This window comes from Aspergillus saccharolyticus, assembly GCF_003184585.1.
Source record: "Aspergillus saccharolyticus JOP 1030-1 unplaced genomic scaffold BP01scaffold_2, whole genome shotgun sequence".
Lineage (NCBI taxonomy): Eukaryota > Fungi > Ascomycota > Eurotiomycetes > Eurotiales > Aspergillaceae > Aspergillus > Aspergillus saccharolyticus.
In genome coordinates, this window is record NW_020290612.1 from 586,572 (window position 1) to 597,928 (window position 11,357).

At 49.7% G+C, this 11,357-nt stretch overlaps 4 protein-coding genes across 4 annotated transcripts; 1 reads left to right on the forward strand and 3 right to left on the reverse strand.

Annotated features, from left to right (window-relative positions):
* Positions 1 to 1,177: 1,177 nt before the first annotated feature.
* On the forward strand, positions 1,178 to 2,186 carry BP01DRAFT_378865 (uncharacterized protein; the record flags this gene model as incomplete). The annotated part of the gene is made up of 3 exons (XM_025577098.1): positions 1,178 to 1,560; positions 1,640 to 1,766; positions 2,109 to 2,186. 3 exons carry the CDS (start codon positions 1,178 to 1,180, stop codon positions 2,184 to 2,186), a joined length of 588 nt encoding a protein of 195 aa, XP_025435279.1.
* A 4,378-nt stretch (positions 2,187 to 6,564) lies between these two features.
* Positions 6,565 to 7,439, reverse strand: BP01DRAFT_332223 (GNAT family N-acetyltransferase; the record flags this gene model as incomplete). Its single annotated transcript, XM_025573078.1, has 1 exon — positions 6,565 to 7,439. Exon 1 carries the CDS (start codon positions 7,333 to 7,335, stop codon positions 6,565 to 6,567), a length of 771 nt encoding a protein of 256 aa, XP_025435280.1. The 5' UTR covers positions 7,336 to 7,439.
* A 463-nt stretch (positions 7,440 to 7,902) lies between these two features.
* Positions 7,903 to 8,484, reverse strand: BP01DRAFT_378867 (uncharacterized protein; the record flags this gene model as incomplete). Its single annotated transcript, XM_025577099.1, has 2 exons — positions 7,903 to 8,069; positions 8,154 to 8,484. 2 exons carry the CDS (start codon positions 8,482 to 8,484, stop codon positions 7,903 to 7,905), a joined length of 498 nt encoding a protein of 165 aa, XP_025435281.1.
* Positions 8,485 to 9,440: 956 nt separating this feature from the next.
* BP01DRAFT_378869 (uncharacterized protein) lies at positions 9,441 to 10,243 on the reverse strand (the record flags this gene model as incomplete). The annotated part of the gene is made up of 2 exons (XM_025577100.1): positions 9,441 to 9,725; positions 9,782 to 10,243. 2 exons carry the CDS (start codon positions 10,241 to 10,243, stop codon positions 9,441 to 9,443), a joined length of 747 nt encoding a protein of 248 aa, XP_025435282.1.
* Positions 10,244 to 11,357: the final 1,114 nt, after the last annotated feature.

Sequence of the window (11,357 nt, forward strand, 5' to 3'; positions counted from 1 at the left end):
GAGAGAGGTCTCAGGTGTCTTGCTAGGAACGCTGCAATACGGGTGAATCCTGGTTCTGAGTTTCATGTCATTGATACCCCGACTCACCCGCTGGACCTCGCTCTAGACCGAGAATCAGGTAGCAGGAGAAGTAGGGATGCCGCCGTCTACGGATACTAGTTATGGTGAAGTTTCTGCAATAAAAAAAAAAAAAAAAAAAAAAAAAAAAAAAAAAGAAGCGAGATGAGATATCCTGCGAGGGGTTGAGAAGGAGGTAAGAAAGGAAGTACGAACAAGTGAGACCAACGCTGGAAGGAATTGAGGAGGCAAGTTTGTAATAGAGGAAGCGCGAGTTGCGACCAATAGGCAAAGAAGGGATAAGTGACCCTTCAATCCTTTGATTGGCATGTATCTTTCTTTGTTCTCTGTTTGCCGACCCGCTCAAAAGATAGATTTTAAGGTTTGGTTTCCCACGCCTGCAAGGGGGGGTATATGATATGTGCCACCGGCCGAATCTGGACAATGGTCAAGTGGGTCACGTGTCATCTGAGTATACGAACGTGGGGACAGCCCTGCACAGCCTGGAACACAATCTCTGGGGTAGTTAAGTGTGGTTCGGTCCTACTTCGATTTTCCACGTTATGCATTTTTTGAAGTGTATGCACGGGAGGGGAAAGGGGGCAAGAGAGGGGGATGTTCAGAGAGACATAGGGCTATACGAAAAGGGAAAAATACACAACTTATAACCCGGAAGATCTTCAAGTGTCTCATAACAGTCCTCTTGAGCGACCTAGTCATCCAGTTTGGCTATACCTGAATCATACACAGCGCCATTCTGAAACACTCACCTTACAAAAGTTGTTGACATCTCGCGTCCGGATCGGAGACTTGCATAGCTCGGGGCCTTAAACTTTGAGACATCGGCACTCCTAGAATGATGCCGTGAGACTTCCTGGTTATGATATGTCCTGATACCTCTCACTCTAATGATTCATGTTACATTCCCGATATCAAAGCTGTGTGGAATGAACTGAGCCCCTTACTATATGTTATGGATGGACTCAAGGTCATCTCTCCAGCTTACAGCCATTCCGGACACTTACGCAGGCTGGTAGTTCAATGTATATAATGCTGGTGATATTATTCACCAAGACCTTTGCCAGTCTTAGGTCAATTTCTTCTTTTCATGTCCGCAAACATGATTTATCGTCTCCTTTCACGCGACTCATCGAGTGAAAAGTCACCCGATCCAGAAACCGGCCACCAGATGAGCAACCGATTATCCTTTGTTACATACTACCTTCTACACCCGAGCACCCAAATTACCATCCTGCTGATGATTCTCTTCCTGAGTCTGTTGAATCTGCCCATGTCAATCAAGCAACTTGATCGAAGCTCATGTGTCGCCAAATCCGACGCGGAAGACACATTCGCCACAACGTTCACACAAGATAAAGCGTTCCAGTCACTTGATCATGCGTATGATCACTTATGGGCAGACCTATCGCTCAATAAGTCTACGGGTGGTCTCATATACCTGTCCAAGGGTGGGAATAAGTGGGATCAAGGTGGCATTAGCATGTGAGTCAAGCTCCTTATTTACTTGAAGTAACTTTCGACCGAAGCGATATTGAGCGCCCCGCTGATAATCTTTTGGCAGGTTCCATCAGTTACACTGCCTCACGATGATGCGCCAAGCCCTGCAGTCTGCAAGTGAGGGTCAGGATATCGGTAAAGACTGGCATGACGATGGCCACTGGCCACACTGTATGGATTACTTGGTCAAGGTGAGTGATTCTCGATAGCTTTATGTTTCCATCGTCTTTCGACAAAACTAATACTGTGTCCCCCAACAGGCTATCCTATGTTGGGCTGATGGTTCAATTGAAAGACCAGTACAGGGGGAAAACGGCGGCGAATTTATAGATGGGTCCAACGTTATAAGGCAGTGTAGACCCGCACAGCCACTCTATGACCTATTTGCAGAACAAGCGGTTTGAAATGAATATGCGTAACGACATTCCGATCGATTGGGTTGAAGGTTGCCTTGAGTGAAAGCTCTAGCTGATGAGAGTCGAATCTTACCTCGAAGCCCTTGTAGCTGGTTTCCAAACCGTCTGCAGCCGTAGAACATTTTCCAAGGGGCCATCAAGGATGAGCTGGTCGCCGAGGTCTCTGCATCGCCGCAGTCGCGCCACGACCGATAATTGGAAACGCGAACCGTTCTACGGGGTGTGTAGGAGTGGGTTTGTCGGCGGCCAGAAGGACTTCGGTGTTTGTAGCGGACTGTAGGTTAGAGGGGCCTTTGTTTTGGTGGCACAGCCATACTTTCGGGGTTCTCGTCGTGGATAGCGAGGCATATCCCGGTGGTGACGAAACCAAAGGAATCAGCGCGACTGTCATTCTCGAAGATGTGTCTTTTATCTTACATAGGGGTCACTAGGAGTCGGTCCCTCGAGTCCCTCCTTGTATGGTTCGACGGAGTTGTAGGCTAATCTAAGATGCGGTGTCCGGAGTCCGAAGTGCTGCAAATAGGATGATTGACTGGGCAAGCTTGTCGAGACATATATATAGTAGGTAGTACCCAAGCCGTCCTATATCCACCGGAATACGCAGGTAAATTTACGCCAAGGACCCAAAAAAAACACCCAAGCCATTCTTAGTGCTCATCTCCACTCGGCATTTGCTTTAGCGAACCCATGTACTTACTGATAGATTCGATCTGCTCACAAACCCTCAAGACCCTATGTCAGTTAGACAGTGCTATGATACAGGTTTGATACTCATATGTAAGCCATTTCTGCCGAGTACCCAGCACATACGACCACAGGGTGTGGAAAATAGGGCTTCCCGTCCGCTCAGCCGTACTCAAGCCACACGCCGGGAGGTTAGTAGTTGGGTGGGTGACCACCAGCGAATCCCTTCTGTTGTATGTTTTTTTTTCTTCCCACTCTTTGCTGTACTCGACCTCTATCAGTGTTTAACATGCACAGATGCATGCGGGGTTATTGAAACGCTCTTTTGTTTGAAGGCGACTCAAATTGCTTGCAAGGGCCGACACTTCCCAACACGCGATGCAACGGGCCCTGGCATTATCGATCACTAATTTCTGTAGTCCGTCTTGGTCCTTAGGGGGAAAAACAGAAACATAGGTATTCAAAATTGCTCATAGATATCATGATGGTAGGGAACGACGAAAGACGGATAGCTGTACTGTCTGTAGAAAGTAGATGAGAAGAAGGAGGAGGAGGAGGAGGAGGAAAAAACAGGCTTCTCTGTTGTATGCACAGATTGAAGTCCGACCGGAAAAAAGTGAGTTTTGCTGTACTAGAAGATGGCATCTGCCCCTGACGCCAGTGCATATGATAAAGATGCATGAAAAAAAGGGAAAAAACCTCCCGAAGCGCTACCACCGCTTAGAGACCCAATTGGAAAGAATTGTAGTCTGCTCTTTCTAGTGGGAGACAAGAATGAAATGCGATCCCTAATTTGGTTCGGAATATTTAAGAACGCCCCGTCATGACGTCTTGATGTAACACACCATAATCAATATATGCCCGACATGTTCTCGCAGAGCCATGCCTTGCAAGCTAAGAAGAAAGAAAAGTAAGAGAAGAAAAGGAACGAAAGAATCATCAACACTTTATACATCATTTTCAACCCGGGTGCGGTCTGTCGTTTAGTAGTGTCGTAAAATCATAGGCCGTGCACAGGCACAGACAATCCCCTCGCATCAGGTCGTGAACATCAGCCTCAAGCGACTGGACCGCTTCGTCTTCTCCTTGGGCTTCTTGGCCTCCGATTTAGACGAGGTGTGATGCGACGAAGGCGCTTTAGAGCCGACATACGACTTCGGGGGCCGGTGGTCGGCCCGCGATCTGCCACTGCGTGTTTGGACATTGCAGTCTGTACAGCCTGCAGTAAGTAGTAGTGGGTCGCCAAGATGAGCTTCAGTGCGGATGTGGGGATTCTTGGCAGCTTTTTTTTTTTTGCCTGTTCTCGCAAGCTCCTACCCTTTCCGCTCGGACGGGACTTAATCCTCCACTTCATCATCGGTAGTTCTTCCGAGCTCGACACTTTGCCCTGGATCAGGCGTCCTTGGGCATGCATTTGTCGGCGGTTCATCCCTGAATAGGCCTAACAGCCAAGACCTCAAGCATCTACGGCGGAATGTGCTTCTCGGACCCCCGTCCATGCCAAGGAAATCCGCGACCTGCATCCGAAGACTAATCTTCGTCTCGGTTGTATATGAGTGAACAGGAACCACACTGGCCTGTGCAGAGTTTTCTTTTGTCTTTGCTGGTAGTCAGACCAGAAGGCCAAGACTTACCGGGCCATATTTGCCTACGCACGTTTATCCACTATACAGGTTGTCGTTGGCCTCGCTTTCTTGCCGAGTAATTTCACTCGACTTGCATTCATCTTGTCGCCCAATCCGATCCAGTAATAGCCGAAGACGAGTTCCTTCTGGCCATCAGGCAATCTCCGCAGCATTAGTTTCTCGACACATCGAAAGGATGCCATCCGTTCTAGGAGCCTTATCTCTCCCCAATTACGCTCAATATATCTAGACTTTAGATGGGTTCGTACGTCGAAGTTCGGGCATCGGAGGTTCGACCGTCCGAAAGTGGTAAGCTGTCGTGCTTCTGATTAATACAGCATTGATTATCAATCTTATAAATCGTGGTAATCCAATCTGACCATCTGATTTGGGTATGTTAGGTCCTTACGGCAGTGTCCGCATGTGACCATCAGAGTCTTCCTGCCCACCGACCATCGCACGCAAAACCGACGGCGGGGCCCGGATGCCATATCACCTTCTTCGAGGTGGGTTTGCACGAAACAGCATGCTTGGGCACATACCATACTTGCTCAGCGGTAGGAGCGTAATACAGTAGACTTGCAGTAAAATCAGGCTTACCCTGTAATTGCGATTCTCGTGTGTTGTTGTTGTTGCACAGCATAAAAAAGCCAAGGTGAGCCTCGTGTACAGTGGTGTGGGGGGATTCGCAAACTCCTATCGTTTCGGCCTCGGATCGGGCCTGAGGTCCCACTTTCATGGCCGGAAATTATTCCGAGCACCGAGTTGAGTTGAGGAGGGAATAGTATTGAGAAGGGTCCGCGGTGCCCGAATCTTCTATGATCCAAAACTTTCGGTCCAGCAGGTTGGCATACACTTTATAAAGTAATCAAAATCCAGTCAGTGGTCTTGTGCCGTCCTACCAACTGGTCGCATGCTAGTCAAAAACTCGCATCTTGCCAAGACTCACGCCCTCGTACTATGCATCCCGCCAGGTACATGCACACCAAAAGCAGTCTCGTGCTGGGGGTAGTCATTGGTCTCAAGAGGGAATAAGTGGAGTGGTTTAGTGACCCTAGTGGATATTGTTTTGGTACCGTAGTTACACCGTATCAGTTAAGTTGCATCAGGCGGGTCAGCCAGGCTGATTCTTGAAGAAGATGACCCAAGCAGCAAACCGCGGTAACCCTTTTAGATAGGACAGCCAGGAGACAAAGATGCAGTGGGTGCAGGACCAAAAACAAAAACATACAACAGTATTAATAAGATAGCGGTCACCAAGCGCCCACGGCTGCTATGTAACCTGTCCCGATTTACTTGTGGACGAAATTTGAACTACGATCGATTTGAGAGCCGGGTAAGATTTGGGAAATGAAGTTCCAGAGAGTGGATACTCGACTGTTCTCAGGATATTCGTCAATTGAAACAAAAGCTCTGTTCCGCAAGATCAATACTTCTGGAGAGAGTTCAAGTAGGGCTGTAGAGCGCATTCTAGATAAATACAGAAGAAAATAGCAAAGGCAAGAAGCATAGTACAGAATTTACCCGCTAAGCATAAAAAGGGAAAAAGGCCGGCCCTTCTACAGCTAGATATTGGACCCGCTGTAGCAGAGGTCCCCTAATCACATCATTGAAGAGGTTGGCCTAGTGTTTATTCTAGAATAGAAAATACAGAACCAAGCTTACAACATCAGATAAATCAAAACCACATGGAATACACCAAGAAAGCGGCAAAGCTGGCTCAAAAACAATGATAATCAAAACAGACTGTCCACTGCTTTTACTTACAAGTAGCTGGGCAAAGCTGAATTAATGCGTGCAATGCTTCTGCAAGGTCTGAAGTACCGCGTATCCTTATCTTTACTTTATTCTTCCAGCTGGGCTGATAGACCACCCGAGCCATCTACTGAGACTACTTTTTAATAGTATTAATTACCCTCTGCGCAGAAATCTTGAACTATTCCACGTATTCTTTTTAACAAGCGCTGCAGTTAACCCAAACACTTTCTTTCCAGAGATCTGTATGCTAGATACTCTTAATAAGCCGGGGATAAAGAATTGGCACGCTGGTGGCAGCTGGATTAGAGTAAAGACTTCTAATCTTCCAGTTGCATTAAAATTTCTACTCTGTATACCTGACGGAGACCTCGCGGGTGGTGTAGTTAATTTTAACAAATACTTTATTTGTATCTATAGTATAGTATAGATATAACCTGGCTTGTGATTTCATAGGAGCACCCTACGGCCACGAACGAACTTATCTCTAGCACTGAGGTCTAAATCCCTCACTGCCCCGGTCTACCCGTCCGCATAAACACATTCGAAGGCCGCTCGCGATCCCGGAACTCCTCATCCACCTCATACACAAACTCTCCGCCATCCTGCTCGAACCCCAGCTTGCGGTAAACATGCCGCCCCATGCTCGATGCCTCCAGCACAGCCTCCAGCCCACCGCGCTCCCGCGCCTCGCGGAGCCCCCACTCCACCAACTTCGTCGCCACCCCCCGCCGCTGGAACGCAGGGTCCACAGCACATAGATCTAGCACCAGCACCGCCGGCGAGTCCGTGCCCGCAATCTCGCGGACGTACTCGATGCGATGGCGCTGCAGCCCGAACACCACCTGGCGCAGATACCGTTGCTCGGCCGGGTTCCCGGGAATCAAGGCTTCGAGGTCCATCGTCTCACCGATATCGACAACGGGAGCGTCCCCGTATCCGGCTACCTGGGACGCTTGGACCCAGATGGCCACGCCGGCAATTTCCTCGTCGCCTGCTGCGCTACCTTCTAGTCGCGGGACAACGGCCTTGAGAAAGATGGTGTTGGGACGGCCGTGTCGGTCGGTTGTGGAGGACGACCAGCGGCCTGCGAAGCGGGCGCTGCCGCTCTTTTGCCCCTCCGGCGTGTCCCAGCCGGGGTTCATGGCACACCAGACGCCGTCGTTGACCTGGTGGCCGAAGGCGAGGGCGGTGATTTGGAACAAGCGGTCGAAGTCGGCTTGGTCCGTGATGGGCTCAACTCGGAGGACGTCCCGGGTTGACTCCGCGTTTGAGCTCATGGTGATAGCCGTTGATCCGGTCGATGCGGAGAACTTGGGGGGAACTGATAAGATAGATAAGGGCAGAGGGGGTTTTTCGCGAGAATAGTATATCAAGGTCTGAGATAGACGGTGATCCTAAATTGTAAATATTGGCAGAAAATATAGCCACGTCACCAGATTAGTTCATCAATTCCGTATGAGCTTACAAATCACCACGCCGAACAAAGTTAGTCGAGCTGGAATTTACTCCTTGGCATTTTGAGCCTGGTATCCCTCGCTCGACAGCAGTGGCATGATATGGCAGTTCCGTCCAACATTGGAAACTGTTCAACCACCCCCTGGATTCTCGCATCGTGATTCCCAACCAATACCCTCAAGCAACGTGCCATTCTTCACGGCGCCTAGACCGGTACACGATATCATGAAAGCCTCGAGTCTCATCCAAGCAATACATACACTCTTCTCGGTCATTTCAGAGCAGTTCACACTCACACCATGAATTCAGGTTTGATCTCAACGAGCAGAGCAATTGGCAAAGCCATCCTCATGATGGCGACTCACGCCACAGAAACGCGCTCTCGCAGTCTAACCTTTGCCAGTATACTCGAATTTCAACCCATCGGGCAATTTCTTGACATCTCCGCCACTGTATACCCGTGCGGGATTCTCGCGGTTCAGACCAAACTCCTGCTTGGTGGCACCGCACTCGAAAGGTAGCTTGTCGTGGTTGGCGAAGTTGTGGGGGTACTTGTCTGCACAACGTCGCTAGCTCGGGTGTTCAAACCTTTCCCTGGGAATTCAAGGGGGAGGGGTGGGTACTGATCGTAGCTCCGTACTCTTTTCAAGCTGTTTACCCTCGTTGGCATACTTGGCAGCGTCAATGTATGCCTTCGTCAGCTGTCCGGAGGTGTAGGTGGTCTCCGTATACGCGTCGGTCTTGGGGCAGGTGTAGCTCTTGCTGGGGAAGTCCGCCGTCGCCAGTTTTGGGGCCGTCTTGCCGCGATTGTCAAGCTCATCGGTGATGTAGTCCGGTTGTTCGCGAAGGGCCTCGACAGGCATCGTGCCACGGAGATGGAGGTCGCCGAGCGGGCTGGCGAGAACAGCTTGGCTCATAATTGCGTCGGCCAGCAGTATGTGTAGAACAAGGGCTTTGATCATGTAGGGCATTCTTGCGGCTCTATTGCAAGTCGAAAAGGTTGGATTGTGGCTCAACCCATAAAAAGCCCAAGGCTCGAGGTAGAGACAGAATCCTGCCTATCAGTCCTTTCCAGACTCGCTACAAGCAATATGGAGTGCCAGAGACACGAAGTGGTCGTCTCAGCTTCGAAGTCAGCCCGGGCGGTTACGATCCAAAATAAGCTTTCGTTGCCACACGGAGATGTGAGTCTATTTGACACAGCAAAGACTAGCCAGTAAATACTGCACTGGAAGGATATGGCTCAGACTCTGCCCAAGCACTATCAAAACTCATCCAACACCCCAGTACAGATAGAAATACAGATAAAAGTTCAACCATCATGACGGACCAACCATTTGGACCTCAACATCAAGAGAAGGGCTTTCGCCTTCGGAAGACATATAATCGTGCTCCCAGTCTTCCTCTTGCTGCAGCTCCACCGTCAGCCCGATACTGGCCAATTCGAACCCCGTTCTCAAAGCAGCCAATAGGCCCTCGCACATGTCGATCACGAATAAGGTGGACTTCGTTCAGGCGGGGAAAGAGATCCGGGCCGTGCCGTACCAATCGGAAGAGCTCCGCCACCACGTTAAGATAATCGTCGGATTCGATATCGGTGATCTCCAGGGACTCCAGCGAAGCGGGCAGTATATTCAGAAGTGGCATCTTGTCATCCGCCGAGGGTGATGCTAGAAAAATGGTATCGCACGATCAGTGTCTGAAGGTTGGCGAACTCTTTGAATGACCCAAATGCGGCCCACTCATCCTCGTCGCGGTCATCGTCATACCAGACTACTTTGTAACTACAGGCGCCCTCCAGCCGAAGAGACCGGAGCGTTTTGGCGCAAGGAAAAAGGGCTTGCCGGAATCTCGAGGCATGGAATCTTTCGTTCGACGGCATATCCCAGTAGTCATCGGCGGGATGGACCGCGATCTTCAACGTGACTTATTCGAGACGCGCGCTCGCCGCGAGCCAGTCGAGCATTCCGCGGCAGTAAACGGCATTCGAGACCACTAAGATTCGCACGGGGAGCGGATCATGTTTCACGACTAGCGATTCAGGTGCGGCGGAGGTCTCGGCTACGGCGAAGACATTGACCCGGCGGACCGCGGGGAAATAGAAGAAGGAGGTAAGGAGATCCGACTCAATCCAATGTAGGCGGCTGTGGGCAGATGCGGTTACTTCAGTGAGGTACGGAAAGGGCAGGGGGCGATCGAAGGGCTGCTGCCGCTGGGCGCCGCCTTGCGCAGGATATCGGCTATCAGGTCGGAATGGTCATATCTCACGAACAGGCGTCGCAGATGGGATAGTCGAACGAGAAGAATCCCCGCCCAAGCCTCTTGGCAGCGAGCCTGCAGATGGTGTTCCCATTTGTCTCGAGTCCGGTAGAGGAGCGCATCGGAGCCGAAAATCTCATCCAGGGCCGAGTTGATGAATGCGACGATTTTGCTTCCGTCTTCGAACTTGCTCACGTCACTCGAGCCACACCCCTGCCAGTGAATTTCGAGCCGATGCACCTGCCTGGCCAACTCTGCGTCACGCCAGAGCCGTAAAATCAAGTCAACGTCATGAAGAGGGATACGATCACCGTCATGAGTGATGCGAATTTCCGAGTATAACAGAGGTTTGAACACGTGATAGAAGCGCCACGAGCATAAATATAGCGCCCACAAGGTCCTGAAGGCGGGGTCTTCCTCTCGGCTGTACTGACCAATAAAGTAAAGTAACTCAGTGGGTAAACGTTTCATCTGTCAGGGTGGATTATTGAATCATTTTGTGTTGGCTGAAAGGGTATTGAGGTAATCAAGATAAAGATGTGTGCTAAGTGGTGTATGAAAATTATGATAGAGCATCGATCAGAGCTGATGACGATACTTGAAAGATGGCGAAGGGAGTTGAGGGAAGGATTGCCGCGATTAGATGAGGAAAGCGCTGTCCACATTCGATGTCCCTGAATAAGTAGTTGTAAATGTCACCTGACCAGGACCTTGTATCTGTCGCCATCGAATGTTATAAAGAGGTGTATAGTTCTAGAGTCATTGTAGTCCCAGACACGGCTCAATGAGCTGTTTGGCCTCCTACTGCAGGCCAGGACCTTAATTTGTTGATTCAATGACTGGGAAGTTGGGGTTAACGGAAGTTTGTACAAGAGCTAAATCATCGAAGATAATATCAATTATTTATCGGGAAGAAGAGAATTTGCTATTACTCACATGTAAATTGATTAGGGTATCAGCTATGTTCGGACGCATTGAAGGTTAACCGGGAGTTGTATACGAACCACAAGCGAAGCACCAATCAGAATTTTGAATTCAAAGTACCAGCCAACCGTAGCTGACCTATCGCGGTACAGGTCAGCATCAAAGGCCGCCAGGCTTATGGAGCTCAGTGTAGGCTGGCCCTGAACCCTCACCACAGGATTGATGACATCTCCATGACTCTCCAGACCTAGACATGGAGATTTGCCTTGCTCGCGCAAGAGGTGGATATTTATGGCTGGTGCTCCATGGACGAGATTGAATGGGGCCTAGCAAGAAAATTGCTAGCTGCGAGCATGGGAACAGGAATACTTGGAATGTAAAAAGATCAAGAACATCCAGGGAGAAAAAGGCAGTACCATAGCACATGGTACAAGGTACAAGGTATGAGATAGCTTCTGGACACATGGGGAACAGCTAATCACTAGGTCAAAAATGGCATAGGCTCCAGAGTACTCATACTCGGTGACTCGCCTTGAGAAAACAGAAATTTCAAGCTTTCTCTGGTGTGCCACAGGCATTCAGCTAGATTAGTCTTGCCATAATACAATTGTTTTGCTTTTAGACTGCTGGTCTTCTGGTGCCTTGTAGCCGGAATCACATA